The sequence below is a fragment of the Lonchura striata genome, chromosome 5 (assembly GCF_050655825.1).
Source record: "Lonchura striata isolate lonStrDom1 chromosome 5, ASM5065582v1, whole genome shotgun sequence".
In the NCBI taxonomy this organism is placed as follows: Eukaryota; Metazoa; Chordata; class Aves; order Passeriformes; family Estrildidae; genus Lonchura; species Lonchura striata.
The window spans coordinates 52,797,256-52,821,505 of NC_140707.1; the positions used below are offsets into that span (position 1 = coordinate 52,797,256).

The window sequence follows — 24,250 nt, forward strand, 5'->3', positions numbered from 1 at the left end:
CTTTCTATGAATTGCCATTGCTTCTAGATTCCCTTCTTGTGTAACCTTGAGATGTGCTTTCTGTGGGAGAAAGCACATTTGTGCATATTTGTTATTTTAACTAGTCTCAGTTCCTGAAGTTTTTAGACCAGCCACTTATTGGAACAAAAAGACTCAGCACCATGACTTGTATCAGGTGGATGAAGTATTCAGGCTCTGTTGCGGCAATGAAAAAGATGGCTACGTTTTTCAGAGGACAGAAGAATGCTAACTTTTGAGTTATTTCTGACAATGAGTAACTTTAAATATGGAACCTGACAGATGTCTAACCTTATTTAGGTGATGAAAGGGATGATGAGTTCTTAACAAAGTATGAAACTGAGAGCTTGAAGAGCTGGCCTTGCAATCGTTGAAAATCTGTTTGGTTTTTGGTTCTGGTTTGCTATATTAGTCTGTGATATTCCTGCTTTCTGCTATCTGTGACTCAAAATACAGGATCTAACTTTCTGAATCATGCACTAAACCCTGACTATAATTTAGTTCCTTGCATTTGTGCAAAGTAAATGCTGCCACACCAATATATATTTGGCAGTACCAGTATACGTGGTATGGTCCGTCCCAGAAAGTGATGGTTCCATGAGATTCAACCTTAATTTTGCTCACTTTTTAAACAGGAAAAATCTTGCTTTCCAAATTATTCTAACATTGGAAAACTATTTGGTATAACTTTGTTTCCTACTTAACCTTCAAGAAAGAGTGAATCCTGGAACTGGTTTATTTCCTAGCTAGTGCATATGGTTTCCAAGACCCGATGCCTTTCTGAGCTGAACTGCTACTGCAGATTGAATTAAAAAAGGCTGACGCTCTCTGGTTATGAAAGAGGAATGCTGACAGAAGTAGTGTGTAGATTTATCAAAGGTGTAAATTGATTGTAATATCTGACTTTACAGTAGTGGTAGAGATATTTCAGTGCTGCATGACATTTGTAATTTAGGAACTATAGGACTAAAAAAGCACCTTAGTCTGCAAAGGCTGTAAAGATGTCGTGTATATTACTTTCCTACTGCTTCGTAACATTTCTGAAGATAGAAGGGGAAGAGATGAAAGCATTTAGGGAGATGAAGAATGAAAATGGAACCATATTTTTATTGAACTTCCCCTGTTGCTGATCTTCATCTTATTGAGACCATAGCATTAACACAAATGTTGATTCCTTTCAAAAAGAGTGAATTTTTCATGTGTGGAGGAAGGTGTTATGTGCAAGACCAATAGTGGTTTCCTTATCTTAATATTTATTGCTAGTTGTGATCAAAGCATGAGGCAGTTGTGTTATAATCCTGCAACTGCTGTATAAACTGATTCCATGTGTAACTTGGAAGAACAATAAAGAACAATAAACACAATGCTGTCTTTTATTTCTCGAGTTCCTTTTCCTGAAAAGAGCTTTCAAAAGATACAGAAGGAATGACTTTTCTTGCCAGTGAAACATGAAAGTTTTAGCAACATGCAGCAGTAGAGTTGGTTTTTTTTTTTTTTTAATTTCAGTGAAAAGAGAAACATACCATACAACTGATATTGCAGGAAAGATGGTAGAAAAAGCAATTTGTCTAAGCAGAATACAGATACAAGATTAGGCTATTATACTCTTCAAAAGTGATTTTCTTCAAATACTTAGAAGAAAAATTAATAAACAAACAATACATCTGGATAGGTAGCTGAAGAAAAGTGTAGTACTGGTCTCCTTCCCAGGGGGGATGACTGAGCAAATCTCAGATCCTGCAAGTCCTTGGATACTGAACTGTTCCAGTAAAAATTAGACATGTAGACATAAAAAAAAAAAGGATATTGTTGAAGAATCCTGGTTTTCTACTTCATGTCCCAAAGGAGATGCCTCTGTTGGTAGGCTTAACCTGGACAGGAAGTGGCACAGCAAGTCATGCTTCTGCTAGCAGGGTTGCGTTTCTGCACTGGGGATTTCTGCACTTCCTTGGTATCTGCTGCCCACTTACTCCTCTTTCCACTGTGTGTGTGGCACGAAGAAGGCACTGTACCAAGCTCAGCTACAAACAGATAAATCAGAGGTATCTCAGATTATTATGTGAAGACTAGTTCTGAAACTTTGCTTTTAAATACTTTATCTGCTCTTAGTGTTGCCAGAGGAATGAGATTAAAAATAGACCTGAGTCCTGATGGCACTAGTAATTTAGAAACAATTCTACTGCTTTATATATAAGTTGTTTGTTATCTTATTTTCTTGTTCGTTAGCACTAAAGGGCACGTACGTGGTAGCACAATCTTAATGTTTTATAATCCTTCCTGTGCTTCTGTCACTTCGCTCCCTAATCCAAAATCCTAATTCCCTGTGACATCCTTATTAGTTGCTCTGAAGAAAATTCTGTTGCTACAGAGGATTATGACATCAGGCAATGACTGTTAGCAGCAGGAGTAGATGAACTCTGTGAGAAAACGTTCCTTTTGTGATTCAAGTGGCCCATAGTGCTAAGAAGTGAGGCCAAGTACCCAGCACCTATGCTGTGCTGTCACGACTGACTCTAAAGATGGCAGATCAGGCTTCAAGCTTCCTTGTGGTATTGTCAGGCTTTCAAAATTCCTCATTGTTTTCCTTATTTTTTTCCCCCCTCTGTCTGCTGAAAGTGCTGTTCCCATCTTCACAGCTGATTTCTGTTAAATACAATATAGACACCATAATACAGGCCATGAATTCAAGTACTTTGGCTCTCTGGGCTCTATTGAAGACTTCAAGCCACAGGTGCTGGGCCTCATGCAGTCTTATTCCTTGAATAGAGTCCTTTCTCTTGTAGCACCTAGACAAAGGATATACCAGTTGTCAAGGCCAGTTAGTGATTAAAGCGTTCTCAGAAAATGTAGGAAAAGTGGAGAATCGTTGTTGAAAATGGTATTTTACTCTACTGCTATGTAATGGTCTATATAGTTGATGCTGTAGCAAGTTTGCATAGAGTCACAGTTGCTTTCTGGTTTAATTTTTAAAATATAGGTATAGCTATCTTGCTTGTTTATACTTCTAGGAGCATTGGCATTCATGATTGAGGTTAGAGGTTAGATAGTGGGATAGTAATGGGCAGGAGAGGTATCTGATCCTCATTCCTTATCCTCAGATAATTAGACATTTTAGGCAAAATGGCAACTAATATTCTATTTCAGATTGTTAAATGTTAGCCCTTCATTTGCTCAGCCAGAGTAAGTCTGAAGCAAGTATCAGACCATAACCTGATACGCATGTATGTATATTTATATCCATGATTTTTACAAAAGTTAAGGCAGGAGGGCGGCCTGTACATACATGTGCCTGCCAGCCCACGCTGGAAAGTCTGTCAGCTCTGTTCTAATCTAGAACTGATCTGTTAATTTCACACTGTGCCACTGAGACCACTGGGATTCATATGGCTGCAAATGAGAGTCAGGTGGGTGGGAAGAAGAGGCGGAGGGGAGGAGAAAAGTGCTGAAAAATGCTGCTCAACTTTCCTTCAGCATGGCAACAAGGGGTTTTCTTGCTGTGGCTGCTGCTGTCACTTCTTTTCAATAGGTGAATTTTCCTTCAGGGACTTTGTTGTCTTCTATTAACCACACTTATGCTTTCACCTAGAGGTTTTGGGGTTTGTTTGTTTGTTTGGTTTTTTAAAACAGTGTAATAAATTCTGGAAGAAGCTCAGGTTTTTGTTAACATTCAGTCAAACTCTGCTTACTGAGTCACATGTTCGTTCTCATTGCAGGAGAGATGTAAAGAAATGCAGATAGCAGAAAAGCTACTGAAATTCATCCATTCTGTTCTTTCAGTGAGGAGAGGTGATCTGGTGGGGAGAGCAGAAACTCTGCACCAAAGCTTTAAGGGTTCATTTCTGGCTTGCTCTTTGAATTGTTGGGAGGATCATGGTGTGACATGGGACTTCCAGTTAGATGTGGGTTCTACAAGGGCTTGTAAATACAGAAGTGCCCAGATGTGCAATCTCAGTATCAAATGGGATTTAGTGAAATCACTATGGATGGTGTCTGATGGAGGTTGAAGGGTTTAATTTTATGTTAAAATATTTTAAAATGCTGTCTCTGCTTTGGTCTGTTCTCTCTCATCTATAAAATACAGATGGTAGTGTTGATGTGATGAAGAAATAAGGAAGGGATTGAGTCTTGTGGAGTTGCTGTTGCTAGCAGAGACTGTAAAGAAAGATGCTGGGATGGGTTGAACAATTATTTCTTTGTCCTTGTGGCATTCTCCTAGACCAGAAGTGGTTAATGAACTGATCTCAGGCAGCCTAGCCAGTTGATCCTTTATTATCTGCTTTATTTCTTTCAATTCTTCTTTTCCAACCCATGCAGGATATAGCATAGTAGGTATGTCCAATGTATATGTACATTTTATTTAAAATCCTGCACAACAGGAGTGACATACCTTTGTCCAGAATGCTTAATATAAAATACTTGCCTGGGAAGTAACTTGCAAACTCATGTTCTTGTAATCTATGACTTGCAGCTTCATGCCTGCTCTTGCTTCATTCAGAATCCAGCTACCTCCTTGTCGATGGCACGGTAGCTGTAATTCAGGGTCTCTGAAGATTACTTTTTTGCCTATTGCTTGGATTTTGTCTTTGCAAGGCTTACCTGAGTGGGATAGCAACTGTTAGCTGCAAATCACAGAACAATGAAAGGCTGTTCTGTTAGTGGTGGCTGCTTCCTTCTCTGCTTCTACCAAAAGCATGGAAAGCAGTCCAAAAATAGAAGTGTTGTAGGTACATGTCATGCCCTTCTGAGGACTTTATCAGCATGTTTCCAGAGGAACCTATGTGATAGGTCAGAGTGTTTGGTTTTTCTCTGGCTGACTTTTCTTAACCTATAAAGCCAAATTATAGTCAGCTGAGGCTTCAAAACTTCAGTTTGAATCTACATTATCCGTTTTCTTTGAGTATGATGAGGCATTGTTCATTGGCCTAATAATTACCTTTCATTTCTACTAGGGGATCAAACTTCTTGGAAAGCACAACTTGGCCATATTTTTTGGCCTGGCATCACTCCCTATTTTATTGTAAAATTTTTTGAGCAAGTTTGGAACATATGAGTTGGGCCTGCCTAAGAGGAAATATGGTGCTGTTCCCTCTTCCTCACTCTGTGTTACAGTTTGCTGTTTTGTTGTGAGGTGTACACTGTCTTTGTGCTCTTTTTACCTGAGTTTCTTGCACGTCCAGGAATGGAGCAGTGTATTGTTAGTGCTTTCTTCTGCATGAGGATCCTGATGATAATGGTAGTGATTATTAAAGATATCGTGGGCCTGACCCAAGTGATTCTCTCAGCTTTATTTCACTCTTTTCTTGTCATCTTTCTCCAGGGCCGAGCACTACCTGCCAAGAAGATTCCTGTGCCAATCAGGGTATCTGTAATCAGCAGTGGGAAGGCTTCACCTGTGATTGCTCCATGACTTCATATTCTGGGAGCCAGTGTAATGATCGTAAGTAGACTTTTCAGTGAATTGGTGACCTGTGAGTTCTGATATAAGAGAGCACTGAAAAAAGATAATTCATTGTTTTTTTAATTACAGTATATCTTTCACGGTGCCAAATCCAAACATTTTTTCTTGGAAATTTCTTTAAAGCCTATTGTTTGGCTGTTTTTTTTTTCGTTTTTTTTCTTTCCCCCTCTTCAAGTACCACAAGTCCAATGGTGGTAATTGATGTTAATGGAATTCCTGGTTTAGAGAAACCAAGAATGACTTTGCAGATATTGTATGTAATATTTTCATAGGTAAAAAATGACTAAGTTTTGTGTACTGAATTATGCTTTGAGATTTTCACTCAAATCTTGGTTTGAAAAGTCATGGAATGCATATAAAATGAGTAATGTTCTAGATAATAGTGTTCTAATCTTCTACTGAAATACTAGCTGTGTGCTGAAATGCTGAGTAATGTTTCTGAGAAGGTTCACTTAAAGCCAGTGATCAGTTAAATACACCGCAGAACCACTGTGCTTCTTGGGGTATTGATTTGCTTAATCTCAAAACACTGGATGTTCTTGGCCAATTACTACTAGGATCTCTGATGAAATAATTGAACAAACTCCTTAAGTCTGCCTTTAGGGGGCAGATAATCAGCTTTTTGACATTCCCTCTGCTCATCATGATTTGGCCTTTGCTTCTGCCTGGAGGGAACAGATCACTTCAGCTCTACTGTCTGCTTGCTTCTCTTATTTGAGGTGACCTCCTTCACTTGTTCCAAGGCAGGGAACAAAGGAATACATCATGAGTGATGTAGTAAGCATAATAGTAGGCTTCAATAATTTGGTTCACTGACTGTATAAATGTTAAACACAGAAAAAGACTACTTTTCATTAAGGTATTTGTGGTTGACTTAATTAGCGGTACCAGCAAGGTTTGTGCAATATTGGTACCACAGCACTGTCATATCTGCAACCCTTCCCCTAAAAGTCTGAGACATGACTGAATTGGTGGCACATATGACAAGCTGTGTAGCATATGTCGACAATCCATTTCTGCTGAAGGCCAAATGCCTGCTTTTCTGAGTAATTCATAATATGTAGTGTTGTCTGTGTTGGTCTCCCATTTCTTCCAGCATATTTCTCTCAAACAGATGCTGGAAAGGCCTATCAGCTTTCATACTTTGACAGGGGCTGTATAAACAAGGTACTACTGACACAGATTTATAGATTGTAATGCTATATCTGGTTTTGGGTTGCTTTGGAATTCAGAATGTTTCCTTTGGGTCCAGAAGAAGCATTTCATATTGGAGTCACAAGATTTGGTGCCAATTTTTTGCATTTTTATTTTGGTTTGCTTTTATCAATTGGACACCCACTTTCCCACTCTCAAACTACTTGTTCAGTCAATCAGTTTAGACTTGCTAAGCATAGCACACAAATGTGTGAAAGAAACACTAATTTGAATTCTCTTGGGTTGCATTTAAATACATATCCAGGAAATCTCTTATGTTATTGATACTGTGAGGTTTGTTTCTAATGTGTTTGGCTTCACAACTCAAGAACAGTGCCCTTGTTAAGATGTTGCTAATGGCTTAGAATGGGCCCAGAAGCATCAGGAAGAGTCAGGTTCCTATGTCTGTAATTGCAGATTTCTTGCTGCTCAGCTGGCAGCTGGAAATAATGCAGAGAAGGGAGCTTGAAATGAGTGGGGGTGTTGTGGGCAGTGTAGGAGCCAGCCTCCAGTTATTAGGCTTGGCTGGTAATTTACAAATGCAGGCAGAAGGATGTTGGTTTCAAAGTGATCTGGAAAGGTAAGTTGTGTGGACTCCTGGAACATGACAAGACGTCATTTGGGACCTTCAAAAAGTGCGTATGAAATTTTTTTGGTGGGTTTTGTTTATTTGTTTGATTTTTGTCTTTGTCATGTATCATGACATTGGAAATAGAGTTCTACTTCTGACTTCCTGATAATATCAAGATACATTGTGGGTGTGTAGTTGAGAAGGCTAAAGTCATGTTCCTTCCTACCTCTAAGATATGGTTGCTAACCAAAGTATAGGCATCTATCAATTGAAGCAAATACTCTAGACTGGATTTTAGTGCAAATAATGACACCAAAGGAGATATCTTCTGTGTAACCTGAGGTCTTTCATTTAGAAATGCATTAGGATTTTTGGTAGAACATTTTTTTGGTCACAGAAGTCCATTACATTCATTTAGTAGATGGCTATTTCCACCTTATGAGCAATCGGTGGTCTCCCATTGGTGTAAATATGGAATATTGAAGTAAATGGAACAGGTAGAGTTTTACATAAGGAAAATTATAGCAAAAGGCTGACTTACTGTACATAGTTTCCCTTTTTATTTATGTTAATCAAGTCAAATGTCCACACTGGAAATTAGCATTTTTGTGTGTTTAATGACAAATATATCTGTGCCTCTGAGATAGATAAATGGAAACTATGGTGTTCAATTATTCTTGTTGATCACCTAGATTATCCCTAATTAACTATTAGTAGGTGTGATTTATGTTTGTTTTTTTTTTTTTTTATTATGTGCTAGAGCAAACTTTGCAAAGATATTCAGTCTTATCAATGCTGAGTAAATCTTGATGTGTCGATATGTTTTTCCTTTTAAATTTTTGTCCAAGGGCTAGGACATTAAAATTCCTAATTCAGATGAAACTGGCTTGGACCTACTGTTTCTGAAGGGTGAAGAGGAAGCACCTGTAGTTGCCCTTTACCCTTCAGAGGTGACAGAGATGCATTTTGTAAACCTATAGATGTGTTTATCCATTCACCAGTAATGCTTAACAAGACTAGGATTTAAATTCCCAGTGGGAATGATGATATAGCCTTTAATGTTAACTGTTTGTCTGTAGCTCTGTTTTAGATGTTTGTTACTTTTTAGGAATCAAGATGCTTCAGAACAAGAAATTAGTGGGAGCTATGGGGGTGCAGATTCAGTTTTAATATGGTCCATTCTGTCTTGTACAACTGTATTGATGCTTAGAAAAACCAAACACAGGAATAACCCACAAACACCCCCTCTCCTCATATTCATTTGAAAAGGTCCATTGTACAAAAGTAAATATAAAGGTTTGGCCTTCACACTGGCCAGTACTAACACCTGAAGTGAAAAGTAGAAATAGAAGCAGTGATACTATTCAGGATATTCTGGTTCTATTTTCCATGCCGTTTACAATATGTTCTCAAATTTTGGAAGTTTTTCCATAGTCTTCAATCTTTATAGATGTTTTAGTCATTTCATCATCACATTCAATAATGTGGACTGCAACCTATTTTAAGAATCTACATGACTACTCTAAGATGTAGGAAGTCAGTCTTAGTGTATTGCAGTTAATATTAGAAATATTAAACAACCCTGGCATGCCAAGCTGTTGCTTAGACTGTTCAAATCTGCAGCTTTAAGCATGTAAGGTAGCAGAAGGAAAGTTAACCCATGATGTTAGTGAAGTGTCTTACATCTGGGATGAACTCCATCCTGATAATTTTAATCATGATATGTGATGAAAACATGCTAGTTAAGTATTCCAACCTACCTGAGAAGTGGCCTGTATTTATTCATATTGTCTATGAACAGCTTTACAGATTCTTTGATTAATTCACATTCTTGTCTGTCTGATGAAACAATAAAATTTTCTGCACAAAAGAGAATGCACAAGAAGAGGCATTTGGCAATCTAGCAAATGAAAATGGTATATCCATGTCAAACTAGATAATAGAAAATGCTGCTTTTTACTCAGTGCTTCATGCAGATGAGTAACACTGAGGGTCAAGCTTTCCAAGATCAATTGCCAGGGTAACACAAGTATGTATTAGTGGAGGTGTTTGCCTGTGAAAAATCAATGATTTGCAGCAATGGCTTATGCAAGCAGAGTATAAATCACATTTTGAAACAGGTTTTACATTGTTGTTGAAACAGTTAAATCCATCTGCTAACTATTGTCCTTTTAGAGGGGTTATCTATTCATTTATTTATAAACTTTGGGTTGTAATAGCCTAGTTTAAAACACCTGGTTTAATGATAACTTTTCCATTTGAATCGTAAAAGGAAAAGGAAGCCCAAGCTTTTTGTCGCTTGTGTTGGTGTCTTCATATGCCTCCACTCTCCATACTTTTCAAGGATCCTTTTCAAGGATCCTTCCAATGAGGTTGCTTGGCTGAGTGATGCTTGTTTTTTGTCTAGGAGAGAAGTAATATAGAGGGCTGTTGGGGTTTTTTTGTGCAATAATATGTATTTTTTTTTCATAATCCCTTTCACTGTGATGCATAACCTATATGCTTTTACTGTCTTTATGTGAATCACATTTGGAGGAGGGAAGGATTAGAGGGAAAGAGAATTATGGTGATTTTGTTCCATTGTTCATTAAATTAACACCATCACAGGAAGAGCTTTTGGTAACTTCAGTTATGTAATCATAGTGAGTGAGGCTTACTAGCCAAAATAGTTTTTTTACTTGACATAAAAGGATGGATATCAAAATTAGCAAAAATTGTCTTAGACAAATACTTTAGAGTAAAGCACAGGGTATTTTTGATTGATTAAGGAAGACTGAAGCTGACCTTAGCCCCACATGCGTGAGATACCAAGGCTGTCAGAGCAGGCCCATCCCTCTTCATTAATGCCCTTCTTTTTTGCACCCTACAAAGTAAATGAATGAAAGTGTATTTATGCTTCTGGAGCATAATCTGTAAACTTGTTTTCACTGGCAGAACTGGTTTTCCCTCACACCTGCTTAAATAGCATAGCAGAATAGTCACTAGAAGAGGCTACTAGCAGGGAAAATGGCTAAATAAGCAACCCTTCCTTTATGATGATGGCTTTATTCTGATGTGCTCATGAGCCATTTGCACCTGTAACTTACTTTGTGAGTCACTGAGCAGTTACTGCTTGTGGTCTCCATTGCAGGATTCAGACCCCCAGCTGGGAGGTGAGCCCTATTCCCTCTGTCTCAGTATTTTGTGTTTTTCATCATCTGGGCCAATTTTTGTCCAGAATTCATAACCTCCTTTAATGTTAATGCCAACAAACTCAGCTTGATTTACTTACAGAAACACTCTTCATTGTTCATGTTTAATTATTACCCATTTGTTTCTAATGTGCCCAGCTTACTCACTGACTGAGTCAGAGAGCAAGAGGTTGCTAGTGTGTAGAAAATAAATCTGCATAGACTTCATTAGTCATGCATGGCTAAAACAGTCAGCTGTTTAAATATCAGCATGCTTGGGGATTTGCCTTTGATACTACAGAGACATCCATCCTACACGAAGAAAGAGTCACCTCTGATTTATCTTGAGTGAATCATGAATCATGCTTCATTACAACAGGTCAGACACTCAACCTACTTCTTAGTTCTCTCCTCATACTTTGTTCCTTCTTACTTAGTGTTCTTTCACTTATTATAACTAGTGTTTTCTGGCTGATGGCTCATTTTCAGTTCCTAATGTAAGCCATTGGTGTCTTCTGACAGTGCATGACCATATCCTCTGAGGATGGGAATAAAAAAGAAGGGAAATGCAATGCTGTACTTTAGTACATGATGTAAATTATAACAATGTGATTTCAGTTATGAACCCTGCTTTCATCCTCCTTAGCACTGTTTACTTTCATTTGCCCTGCAGGTCTGGGAAAGGTAACATCTTTTGGGCAAGGAACTGGTGCTACTTATTAAAGCACCATGCATTTTTCTGATGCTTAGTAATAACCTACTACACAACTGCCTTAGCTCGTCAGTGATTTAAGAATGCTCATTCTTTTCCCTCTCCTGAGTAACAGCTATTAAACATCAGATCAGACTGCAGATCAAGAACTAATTTGCCCCATGCTCCCTTTGGGAGTCATCTGGAATGGGCAGTGCTGTCAACATTAGAGGGAGAAATTTGTCTGTTTTGGAGGAAAAAGAGGGAATTTGAGTGACAGGTGCTTTTTGAAATTGCTTCTTCTGCACCTTTCAGCTTCTCAAGGTGCCCTGACATGAAAGTGTTTCCTTTTTTTTAATAGTGAAAGCTAGCCAACTTTATCCTTTTGTGATCCCCAAAATGCAGCTAGGTCTCTAGTGAGTAATTTAATTACGATTGCTTCTACAGCTTGGCAGAAGGAGCATTTAGAATGAGAGCTGCAATCAGTCATTGATATCTGTGCACACCTGGCTGCTGTCAGCACATAAGCTATGGTCTAGCCATGCTACAAACTTCAGTAACATGGAAGGAGAGAGACTTTTACAGGTGGGAGTGATTACAGCTTCTGTTATCAACCTTTGAGCAGTTCAAGCAGTTAATTCCCTTCTTGGTGCAGTTCATCAGCTATGCCATTTTCATAAGCATGTCACAGAAGGCTCTTGCCATAATTTTGTTCCTTGTGATCTCTGCTTCCTTTGACAGTATTTTTCTTTAATTTGATGCTCTTTGTTAGTCATGGCAATATTTTTCACTTTTCATCTTAAAAGTAGCTGAGCAAGTGGTGCTGTATTTTGCCTATGTGTTTTGCCTCATGAGAGATTTGGCATCAGAACCTGTTCCTTCAGTAATGGAACACCCAGGGTGGAATCACTGATAAGACACTGATGTAAGTTGGCAGCAGAAACAGAAATGTTGTACAGTGGAATAAGAGTCTCTGTTTTGTCACCCCGAGCTCCATTTGTTGATGATGATCTGTAAGCACATATTTTGACTGAATGTAATATAATAAATTAAGTGTTCTAAATTGTCAAGTGCAACAATGATTTGATTAATTTTAAATTTAGCATTTTCTTTGTAATATTCTGCACACGTTCATATTTTTTAAAGAAGCAGTAAATGTAAAAACTCAGAAAAATACAAAAAGTCTTCAACCATCAAATTTACTCTTTAAAGATTCTTTTCTTCTTATTGTAGCTTCTTCACAGAAGATAGTACAGAACTGAATTTGGAAGATAAGGAAAAATGTATGTAGAGTTGGATTTTATTGGCAAGAATCACCCTGTGCTTAAGGACTTTTATTTGAAATGGATTTTTTCTCCCCTACACAATGCTATGAAACTTCTGTCCTCAATTGTATTGTCCAAACACTTTTGATAATCTTACACCTACTATGGTTTCATCAGCATGAGGTATTTTGAGTGCCATATGGTATGCAGATAATACCTGTTCTTGTGCAGAGAAGGGGAAAAAAAACCTTGAAAAATCTGTTTAGTCTTTCAGCTGTTGCAATTGATCTGCAGCAGGATATCCAGTCACTAGTACAGGTGAACACACAGCTGGCTTTGATCATTCCCTCCAATCCCCTGTGAGTCTGTTGTAAGTCATACTGTGGATTATGAAAATATGATTTCCATGTTGGGCTTACTGTCCAGGATGGAAACTCTGACTTGTAATAATCTGTAATCTGTTGTTTGTCCCACCTGGGCTTTGTGTGGTCTCCCATCTTTGCAGCCCTCAGCTGAGTTATATATGTGTGCAGTTCAGCTGTTAATCTAAATCTGATGTGTGGTAAGTGGGGTGTAATGGTGTTAACAAGATGGGATAGGGTTCACCTGGTGCTTTCCCAGGCAGCACAGAGCTGTTTGCCGTAGCACACACTGTATTGCCTCCTTATTCCTCTCAGGTCCTCAAGGTGATTATTGCTTGTTTCCCAGGCTGTCTACATAGAGAACAGTTTACAAAGAAGAGCCGACATTATTGGGTGAGAACAAATAGATGAAAATTGAAGTCAATCTTTTCTATTTTACAGACTAGACTTTGTTTGCAGTAACATTTATAAATACAAAGTAATTATTTAATTCAATGAGGTAACTTCTAATTTATGCCAATAGTTGCAGATCAGAATCTGCTATGGGATTCTCACAGTCCACATATCAAATGTGCCTAATTGTTTTGTTTTAAAGATTTATATATATAGTTTTCATATACCTTAGACCAAAAGCTACCTTTAAGATTACAGTCATCAGTTGGGCAAATCTATGTCATAAAATATTTACAGTGTGGGTAGCTGAGAGAATGCCAACATGCAGAGAGATTCAGGCAGTACTGGAATTCTTAAACTTTTTTCTTCTTGATGATTTTTGAGCCCGCAAGTCTGGGGCTACCTGAGGATGCTGGGGTCAGTAGGGACCAAGAGACAGATTCTTTTATTCTTATTCACTGTTCTGCAATGGAAATTGTTAAAAGAAAAACAAAGGCAGGAGGAGTCAGAGGTCCTGAAGGAGATTCTTTGTTCAGTATCTGAGCTGCCTAATGTACTAATTATTTCCTGTCATTGACAGAAGGCTACTATTGATCTCCAGTGGAGTTTAGCTGCATATTGGGACATAGCTTTATTATGTTGCAATCTTGTTACCCAGGAGCTGGTATATAATCTCAGCTGTAGAACATTGGGGATTAGATGAAAAACCTTAATTACAGTTATCTTAATAATGATCCCTGAGGGGCAGATTGAAATTGGCTGCTTTGGTACCTGTGAAACAAGCTTTGTACAGGGGAGTACATTTTGGTGGATTTAATTTATCTTTGTGGAGGTGTTTCTTTGTGTACTGACATCTGAGACCTTGGCAAATGCTGGGAGAGCAACCTGGGACTTTTGCTGTCCTTAGAGATTTTGGGACACAAAATAACTTCTCTGATCATGGGAGGAATTAGACTTTTTAGTAAGAAACCCTAAGAATAATCATATAACTTGAATACTTTTGGGATGTAAGTGTTGACCGAAACCCCAGTTAGCTGACAGCTGCCTGCAGATGAAAAAGCTTTCAAATCTGTGAACATTAGTTCATTTCAAAGTCTTGGGTGCATACAGAGCTGGTGAAAATTTTTCATGGGTGGTAGTTTAATCAATGAAAACTTCACATTTAGGGCAAGTAAAACTTTGCATATTTCAGTGAAAGTCTTAGAATAGCTTTGAACAGAAAATATGAAAGAATAAAAAAGCAGAATGTGGTTTATTTCATTATTTTCAAAACAAAGCTTATGATTTATTGATGGCATCATAAGGATGAATTTATTGTGCAAGTTAACAGAAAATGCTTAAAAACCTGAGAAAGAAGACAACTAATCTTAGTTTGAAAGCATTGACCTAAGTTAGTTCATCCTCGTCTGCCTAGGTTTATTATTTAATAAGCTACTGGCTGTGACTTCCTGAGGCTCTTTACAGACCTCTGTGATGGACATAAGCAAGCAGCATGGTCTTGTGGTGGCCTCCCTAGTCTAGGATAGGCCCTTCTGTATATTGCCAGCACAATGTTTGAAAGTGTGGCCTTGAGTAGGATGGGGAAAGAGATTTGAAAACTGCTCCATTCCTATGAAAGCAGTTTGATCTTTGTGGCTTTTGTTCAAGTGTCTCTAGCCTTAATGTGAGAGTAGTTGTGCTCATGTCTATTGAGTAACTGTCTCAGGTAACATAACTGACCTCTAGACCAGAATGTCTTGACTAGACTCTGACTGCAGTAATATAACTGCCAAATATAAGCATATTTTTCTTCCAGAGAGACTCCAACATTTATATTAAAGGAAATGTGGCTGAGGCTCTATTCTTCCTCTTGTCTCTGGTCTGAAACCTATTTGCAGTGCTTGACCACAGCAAAACTGGTATCAGGTTTGCTGGCTTCCCATAACCATCTGTCATATTTATCTTCTTTCTTTTTTTTTTTTTTTTTTTTTTTTTTTTTTTTTTTCCAGATTGTACTAAATGACCTTCTGTCTGTTACATTTCTGCCCTCTGATCTCAGGCAAATGATGGAGATAGATAGCAATATCACAAGCCATGCATCATACAATTTATAGGTCCCATAGAAGGATCTGTGTCTTTAACAGTTAATCTGTCACAGATTGTTTCATAGTTCAGTAAAATGCTGAAGAGAGGGCTAATATTGGTATTTCTTTTTATTACTGAAGGCTTCAGCCATCAGGTGTCTTTCACTTGGATATGCAGACTGTCACAATAAGTGCCTGTGCTCCAGGGTTTACATTTTGGATCCAAGCCAACTGCATGTTACAGAAGGCAGCACTATTGCTGACATCAGCAGACTCATTTTCCTGCTGCTGTTGTACCACTGGGTTGGTTGTGTTACCAGTGCAGAATGAACTGAGCAGAACTGGCTCTGTGCAAATGAGCCAGTTCTCAGAAGCAGTGACTGTGAATCTGAGTGCCAGCAAATAGGTTGTAGGCACTCCTGCTGTGTGATATGGGACAAGAGAAAAACCTGTTTGAATGCCTGTACATGTGTGTGAGAGGCAGAGACACCACTATCTATCTTGAGTTCAATAGGCATATTTGACAGAAGTATGAAAAGTTGCCCAAGAGGGCATGGTTTTGTTGTCTTGTAACTGTTGGGTCAGCTCTGCAGAATATGCATTTGGTACATGAGTTGCCATGCATAGATATCTGAAAATCTGAAATACCTGTGTGAACTATTGCTGAGTTGTGCACGCTTGTCCAGTATATTGAGCTAGGCAGGGCACCATGTTAATCCTACATGCCACATGATGCTGAAGCATATAGTGCTGCAGCATGGGGATTATCCTGAGAATTTATCTTGTTATAGTTACTTGAATGCTGGAAACGGAGATCAGACAGAATTGTCTATGCTTCACATTGTTTAAAACAAATTATAGGAGTTAAGTGGTTGTACTCTCAGGAAAAAAAAACAACCCAAAGAACCCCAAAACTTAAACCACTAGCCTGTTCTCTTTTGTTTATCTCCATTTTTTGCACTTTCTACCAGTAGCATTTGTCCTATTTAGAAGAGGTTAGAGATTTAAATCCCTTACTGTATCATGCTGAAATAGAGACGCTTCTGATGGATACTTGATACATAGATTTATGCTTTGTCTTAAGGGAGGTATCCTCATGGAGATCTCCACTTGGCTGTGGAATTGCTACTGGTGGCTCATATGCATGGAATATGGATAGTTCAAGTCATTTAAACTTAAATTAGGTGTACCAGAGAACATGATTAACCCACATTTCACATTTGAAAGACCTGTTCTAAAATAATTATGGGAGCTATTTGAAATGCATAGACAATATACACAGTGCTTTCTGTTTCTAAACAACTTTCATCCTGGAGGCCAAGATGAACTAAGAATAAACTTTGAAGTATTTGCTGAAGTAGAGCTGGGTATAACACAATAATTGAGATGGAGCTGAAAGTAAGACCAACTACATCCTTTCTTCACAGAGACCCCCGTATTTGCCTAGCTCCTTTATAAGTCAGGACACTTAAATTACTTGTTGCAGAGATTCTACCTGTCATAAGGTAGAAACTAATCAGGTCTTCATGTTTTCAGTAGTGCTTGGAAATCTTTATTTATTAGCAGTAAGATGTGAACCAGCTGGGTAACTTAATTCTCCAACACTCTGTAAGCATACCACCATATTTGGGAGCAAATACTGGAAAGTATGGAATAGCTGCTTCTCTGAGTTTCTTTCTTTTTCTAAATGGAAAAGGGCTTTTTTCTTTTCCAGTACTAAATAGAGAGAAGTATAGGTTATTATTCCTGCCAAATTTTGTATTTGTAGTCTTGTTTTCTTTGCCCACCTTAAGTACATGAGATTCAGACTTGTAAGAAAAGGGTGCTCACAGCTGTGCTAGGCCTGCTGGCAAATAAAATTCAGTACAGATGGTTGTCTGCCCACACTCTATTTATGAAGAGGCCTGCAGTGTTTATGTTAACGGTGATGAGTTTGAGAGATAAAAATAGGGAGTTGTTTGTTGTTCATTTGTTCTTTATAGATCTGCAGTGAACTTTTTTTATAATGCACAAATTCGATAGAGAGATTTGTTAACCTTCTAGAAGAGGAGCCTGTCAAAAAGCCAAGCTGCAGACGTCTCAAGTGCTGGAATCAGTCTTTGGTTTTTATACTTGTTCCATTCACTCCACGAGATGGTGCTGTGTACCCACAGACCCCAAGCATCCTTTGCTTGAGTTTCCCAGGTTGTTGGTGGTTATTTGGATTATGAAAACTTGAAATGAAGTTAGAAATAATCTCTATCTTCCAGCTGTCTTTTTCGCCTCTCCAAATTAATCTCAAAAAGAGGTTTTCCAGAATCACCTAAGGCTTTGTATAGTCCTCTACAGATTATGTCCTCCTTGATATTTATTGAGTCCTGCAGCTTTGCCATGACTTGAGGGTTTAGGAAACCTTCTGGAGAATGCTTCCAGATGCCGTAGTTTCAGGGCAGACATACTAAAGAGAAAACAGAAAAAACTCAGATTGTGTGTTCTTGTCTGTGGCTGTTCCTCGTGGATAGCTTGCTGAGTCAGGAAGATGCCTGCATGTTGCAGTGGTCTGCCTAGTTCCCTATTTATTTCTTTATTTGAGTCTTGTGCAAAATGTTCCAGGGCTTCAGCCCTGGAAACTTAAATTATGTGATCTTGTCACTTAAAATAACTAGCAGTTCTGCTGTTCTCATTCTCCTACCATATGTTTTCCTATTTATGGTTTTGGGAGTAATTTTATTTCTCCTGCTTTCACTTAGATTTGGAGTAGAGCACTACTGAAGGTACTGTCTTTGCAATGAGGAAACATTGGAAGCTTGTCTTTGAAATGGCTGAATTCCACTGATCTTCTGCCACAAGGTGAAAGAGAGAAAGAGGCTTCTTTGGGGGGGGTAAAGTCACCTTTGACAAACTTGCCAGGGTGTTAGCCATTCTTGGGTTGCTAAAGCAAGTTTTGTGTCAGTGTGGAAAGTAAAAGAAGCAAATCAGGGTTGTTTTTTTTTTTTTTTTTTTTTTTTTTTAATATTTTTTTTGTAGCTATGGATAGAGAACTTCCCTTTGTTCAGTAGAACAGATTTTTTCTTTACAGAAGCAGGTATTTGGGGTGAAAGGCTTTTCCATCCGTTGTGTATTCTTGGAGTTTGCCATTATATATAATAAAATCCACTCCGGATTATCACTCATTGTGTGTTGTAGATGTGTGTCCAGTGTCTTCACACCTCTGCCTCTCATTTCCTCATGTTTCTGTAAAGAACAGTCTGACCTCACTTGTCCTCCCATTTTTGTTCTTGGGAGTTTTCAAAAGCTTGAACTTGCACTTTCTTGCTTTTGTGCTGACAGAGAGCGGATTCCTGATTTATAATATCTAGTCTCAATCCTCATAAGTGGTGTGGAGGTGCTTAGTAGAGAAGAGGTACAAAATCTTTACGTGCCTAAATGAGGATGAGATCCTCCCCACTTTTTAACTTCTTATGACTAGTCCTGATTCATGTGGAACAACTGCAATTCTGGGGCAAGTCAAGTAACAGTTTTCCATTTCAAATACCTAATGCATTTCAGCACGATTCCTAATGCACATCTTACAGTTTTCACAGTTGTTACTTTTACTCAGCTGGGGAACTTTAGGACCTAACTACATTGATGACACCATTGTGTAAGGATTGTTTCTTACTCCCTTACCTCAGGACATGTTTTGGATATAAGCAGCAGTTTTTGCCATCATTAATCCCCAAGAGCTATGGCATGGAAATTCCATGTCATGCATGTTCTCTGGGACAAGAAAAGCTTCTTATCTGGATACCTCTAGCAGTTTTTTATGGTGCTAGTAAATGTTCCAATGCTCTGATTTCTCATTCAAATTTTAATTCCCAGATATAATTTCAGAAGTGCTTCTGTGTATCACCAGATATACACCAGAGGGATTTTCAAATTCAGAAGTGATGTTTCTCATCACTTTTCCATCAGTGTCCTGTCTCTGCTACCATGAAAATATACCAAACAATAAAAGCTAGGCTTCACTGATAGGTTTCTGACTCTAAGTCCTCCCCAGATACTTCTCTGGGGTTGTCTTATCTTCATGTAGTAGCTATGACTTCAAGGTTTAGGGGATTGAGAATTATGATCAAGACTTTATGAATAACACTGTGAAGGTGTTTTCTGCATACAATGTGTTAATTGCTTTGCTTCCTCAAAAGCATGCATGTTAGCAAATAACTGAGCTCTTCTTGCTGTTCCAGTTAAGTGATTTGTGTTCACTGCATATAGATTATACTGAGCTTTGGAGGCCAGTCTGGATCACAATGCAGCAGTAACTTGAGAGCATTTTGGATGAGAATATGGGGACATGGGTGAGGTAGACTATCTCAAAGCAGGACCTGATTGTGTGGGAAATAGCTGATACTACTCTCATTAGTTTGGTAAGTACAGCTTTTGCCCCAACTCTCCTTGTCATTGCTGTTAGAATGCAGGTTTTTGACTTCTGCGTTGGTGTCTTCTTTCTGACTTGGGATTTGCTGTTTGAGTGGGGGAAATGGTTCCCCAGCTTTTACATATGTTTTTTTCTGAAGGCAGCCCAGGACTTGTGCAGAGCAGCAGCTGTGAATCGACAGAGCTTGCAGTAAAACAGCAGGAGGACACATCAGAGCAGAAGGGGTTCAACTCTCCAGAGACAGAATTTTTAAACTAGGAAGCAAGGAGCAAATTTTCCCTTGTTCCCATTTGCTTGTGGTTTTTTTGTTAATTTCTTTGTTTTGTTTTTTAATGACTCCAAGTCTCCTTTGGCATTTGTTGCTCTTGTCTTATATATCTTTTTAGTCTGGGAACTGCTACCTACAGAAGGTAGTGAGACTATTTGATGTCAAGGAGAGCTTCCTCTTCAAAAGGCAGTTGGAAGATAGCAGGGAGGATGAGCTAGTTTGGGGTCACTTAGGTATCTTCCTCTGGTTCAGATATGGCTCAGTCTCTGAGAAAATAACAGCTGTTCTGCTGTGATGACCAATACATAGCTTACTTTGTGGGATGTTTTGAAGAACTGGAAGATCCTGAAAAGTTCTTGAGGAAAAGCTTCAACATCAGAACAGTTCTCTTGCTTTTGGCTCTAATTAAGGCTTGTGGTCAGAGAAGCGAGGTCAAAAGCTGAACACGACTTTTATATTTTCCAGGTAAATGAATACTATTGAATAAATGCTGAAAACTGTAAGTTTTAAGTTGGAAATCCAACAGGAAATTTTGACAGAGCCACTGTTCATAACCTCTATCCTTTGCCAATTGCAGCTTTTGACTGGATATTTTGGTAGTGCTAGTTCTGTCAGAAAACAAAAGTTGAGCTCAGATGTTTTCAGAAACCTGTAAAACTTGTAAACTTGATAATGGAAGTATCTCTTCCTATTTTTCCTAATTGTAATAGAAAAGTCCTTGGTGGCAGAAGCCCTATTATTTCACTTAGTCACCAGTAAATACAAACTAACAAGCACAGTGACCTGCTGCAGCAATATTTAATGACACATGAATAACTGAATCCACCTAGAATTACCTTCTGTTTCACACACTAAAGAAAAGGAAAAACCTTCTAATGGCAAATGATTGCCTGAAGAAGCAGGGCACAGCAAGGCCCACACTCCTCCTATGCCTGGAACTTTCTGGCCTGGGCAGTAAATCTGTCTTCTCCCTTTTGATCTGTGAAACCACCTATGACAGAGTACTGCTGGAGCTGCCTGAGGGCACCTAGGTTCTGTCTCTTGGTGGATGTTAGTGGTGATCTTTGTTTAACTGCAGCCTTTCCATGTGGAAGATATAGAGCTTTTCTGCTGAAATTTGTATAGAGCAAATTCTTTTTCTTTGTTAGTACTCAAGGGGTGTGGTGGATGTCTTCACCTGGACCGCTGCAATCCATGAGTTAGTGTCTTTGCTGCATCCATTCATCTGTTCATTGAACTACACTGGTTTGTAGCATAAGTAGGTATAATAGTAGGCCCTTTTGAGTCTCTGTGTGTTGCCTGATAAGTATGACTCTGTAGACACAGCTTGAGAACCTTAAAATATTTATTTCAACTTAGCTGGTCATAAAACGCATGTTTATCACTGGTTCTTAAAACAAGTAAGCTCAGTGTTGGCTAGTTTATCTAAAGAGACATATTAATAAGACTTAGAAAAAAAGAAGAAAAAATAAAGTTTATTCTAGTAAAATAAAGGGTTAAGTATTTAGAAAATAATTCGAAAGCAATTTTGGGACAGGAGCTTCTGAAAGGATAATTTCTAAGCTTTTTTCAAAATCCTTTCAAAAAGCAATTTCATACTCCTAAATTAGATTTTTTATTCTCCTGTGCCTAATGTTGGTCTTACATACACTCTGCAGATTTGCAAAGAGATCACTCAGATAAAATTTTAAACCTCTGCCTGCCACTTCAGCTGTCTGTATGGGTTTCTTTTTGTATTTTTTCACAATTTGTCCCTTAGCTATCAGAGTTCCTGGCAGTTCAAGTAGGCATTTTCTTCAGTCAGCAGCTGTGAAGGATCACCATCTGAATGTTTTCTTCACTGTTCGAATTCCAAGCCGAGGATTCTTTTTCTACTATTGTCTGCCTTTCTGCTTCAGAAGAAATTGACATAAAATGTTTGACTTGAATATTTATTGATCAAGAGTAGAGAGAAGCAGAAATTGTTTAAGTAAGGTTAAGTGTAAACTGCATGGAAACGTCCTCCTACTTTGCAAACTAAATGACAGGTTGCTCTAGAACTATAAAGAACCTAAATTTGGTCATGACTAAACACAGCTAAAAAAAAATTGTTTACTATCTTCTGCCATACATGTTACCAGTTTCAGAAGATCCTATTTCAGCTTTGACATCATGGGACCTATTCTTGATTGCATAAATTAGGTTTGTAAGATATCTCAGATGATGAAAGGGAAAATATTTGTGTCATCTGGGCAAGGACACTAAAGAACCTTAATAGCTGAAGAGGTCCAGCAAGGAAGGTAACCTGGAGTCAAAAAAACCCCATATATATATATATATATATATATATATATAAAGACAGCAAAGAAGCAATACATCTGTCTTACAATTGAAGTATTTCTCATTTTTCTCAGAGCATCTCTGGATGAGGAGGGAGGATTTTCACTGTTTATATGAGGGAAATTTAATGGTCATGGACAGTGGTAATGAATGAAGACAATTTTAGAAAAAACCCTGAGTTAAAAAACAACCAACCAATCAAAACCGAAAAAAAAAAAAAAAAATAATCTTTTTTTTGTAGTAGTTACTCAACATTATTGTGTAGTCAATCAGAATGTAAAAGTTTTAGGAATTTCTCCTCTCCTCCTACCAACAATCCCTTTGCCTCAGTTCACAAAATAAATTATTCTTTCTTTGAGTAAGGACTTAGTAATGGATTGAGTTGGTGTCATGAAGGTTAGTTCTATATATCCACAGAAGCGGGTGTAGCCACGCAGTTTTAGGCTTTGTTGATGCCACAGACAAACCCTTTGGCTCTATGTGCACATGCATTCTAAATTCACTGGAGATAAATGATTCTTGTTGATCAACATTGAAGAGCAATGGATAGTCCAAATGCAGAGAGGAGATATCACTACTCCATTGCCTAGGTTGTTCCTGAGGGTTAGGAATTATGAAATAATATTAAGTAACCAAAGGTTTGTTTCATTCTGTGTAAGTTGGGACTGCTCCTCTCTGGTTTCTTTCAGCTGCTTATGCTCATTTCATTAAGAAAAGGTTTTTTATTCCTTGAAAGGGCAACATCACATACAGTGTGATGCACTTCCTTCTCAGGGAAGGAAGATGCAGACCTCTCTTCTAAAGTACAAATCTCAACTGTTATCTGGGGGCATTTCCCTTCTCTACTTCTTACGTGGGGATCTCTGTCCCTGAGCAACCTTGGAGGTCACTGGATCTTCATTTTGCAGCCTTCCCATCAGGAGAGCACCTTGCTGCTGATCAAGTGCCAGGCATTTGCTGTACTCTTTGGTTAATGTGATGGATGCCTCTTTCTCTGCCTCCTCACTGTTTGGAGCTAAAACATGGGATTGTAAGATAGGAGGTGATTAACCTTTCCTAATGGAGCTGTGCTGCAAGCAGGACCTCACCCACCGCATCTTCATTAGCCTCCACCAAAGCCTGCATTAGCTTAGATTAGGTAATTGGTCATTTATAACAGGAGAAGGAGAGGAGGAAGAGCTTATGAAAAAGTGTCAACTAGATTAAGGGCATTAAAATTTAATTCCTGTTATCCAAGAATTCTGGAAGGCAGCATTTAATCAGGCGTGCAGTTGAAAACCTCCTATCATCAGAGGATTCAGTCACAGTAAACATGATCTTAGTCTGTGGAAGGAGACATACAGTGGTAATGGTTATGGCCTCTGCATGTAACAGTCAGTTTAGGGTTATTTGTATAAATTTTGGAGCTCTCATAATTTACCCAAGGGGACAGAGCTTGCAACTGAAAACCACGTACTGTCTTGTCTTACATCAGTTAGCTGAAGATTTTCTGAAGAAGCAGTGAAGTTTGTGTTATACAAAAATACCTCATGTCTTTCCTCACTTTATCAGGAACTGTCTTTCCCAGATAACTTATCCATGGCCTATTTTCTGGCCTATTTTCTGAGTATCCCAGAGAATATCTCCTCAGGGTCTAGGACTTTCCAAGCACTTTGACCTGAAATGTTTAGAATATCTTCAACTGCCCTGATAGTATGGACTATAGAAATGGCTGTCCATAGGGAGTTGCTGGACTCCCTAGTTGGTAGGGAGCAACTCCCTAGTCCAGAAACTCCAAAGGACAAGATACAGTCTTTGTGGCAAATTCTCATTTTTGAGAGTTTTTTTGTGGTTTTTTGATCCTAAAATAATGATGCAGGTTGTATCTGGCATGTCCCCAGATGCTAAATGATGCAGTTGTAACAAAGGGAAGCAAACAGGTCAAACCCTATAACCTGCAGTACTTCTCAGGAAGTTACCTTCCTCCTCTGCATTATCACTTTTGGCACCTGCACTGGTTTAAAAGATCAAATATTTACCATTGTGTATGGGTCTGCAAAAGACTTAATCGTGTCCTGCTCATAGAAAACAAAGACACAATGT

At 38.5% G+C, this 24,250-nt stretch overlaps 1 protein-coding gene across 25 annotated transcripts in view; it reads left to right on the forward strand.

Annotated features, from left to right (window-relative positions):
- The window catches only part of NRXN3 (neurexin 3), a 963,701-nt gene that overhangs the window by 437,948 nt on the left and 501,503 nt on the right, over positions 1–24,250 (forward strand). For all 25 annotated transcript variants that reach the window (XM_085582217.1, XM_021542849.4, XM_085582229.1 and 22 more), the window contains one exon: positions 5,336–5,455. In XM_085582217.1, coding sequence (XP_085438343.1) covers positions 5,336–5,455 — 120 coding nt within the window. The remainder of the gene's footprint in view (positions 1–5,335; positions 5,456–24,250) is intronic.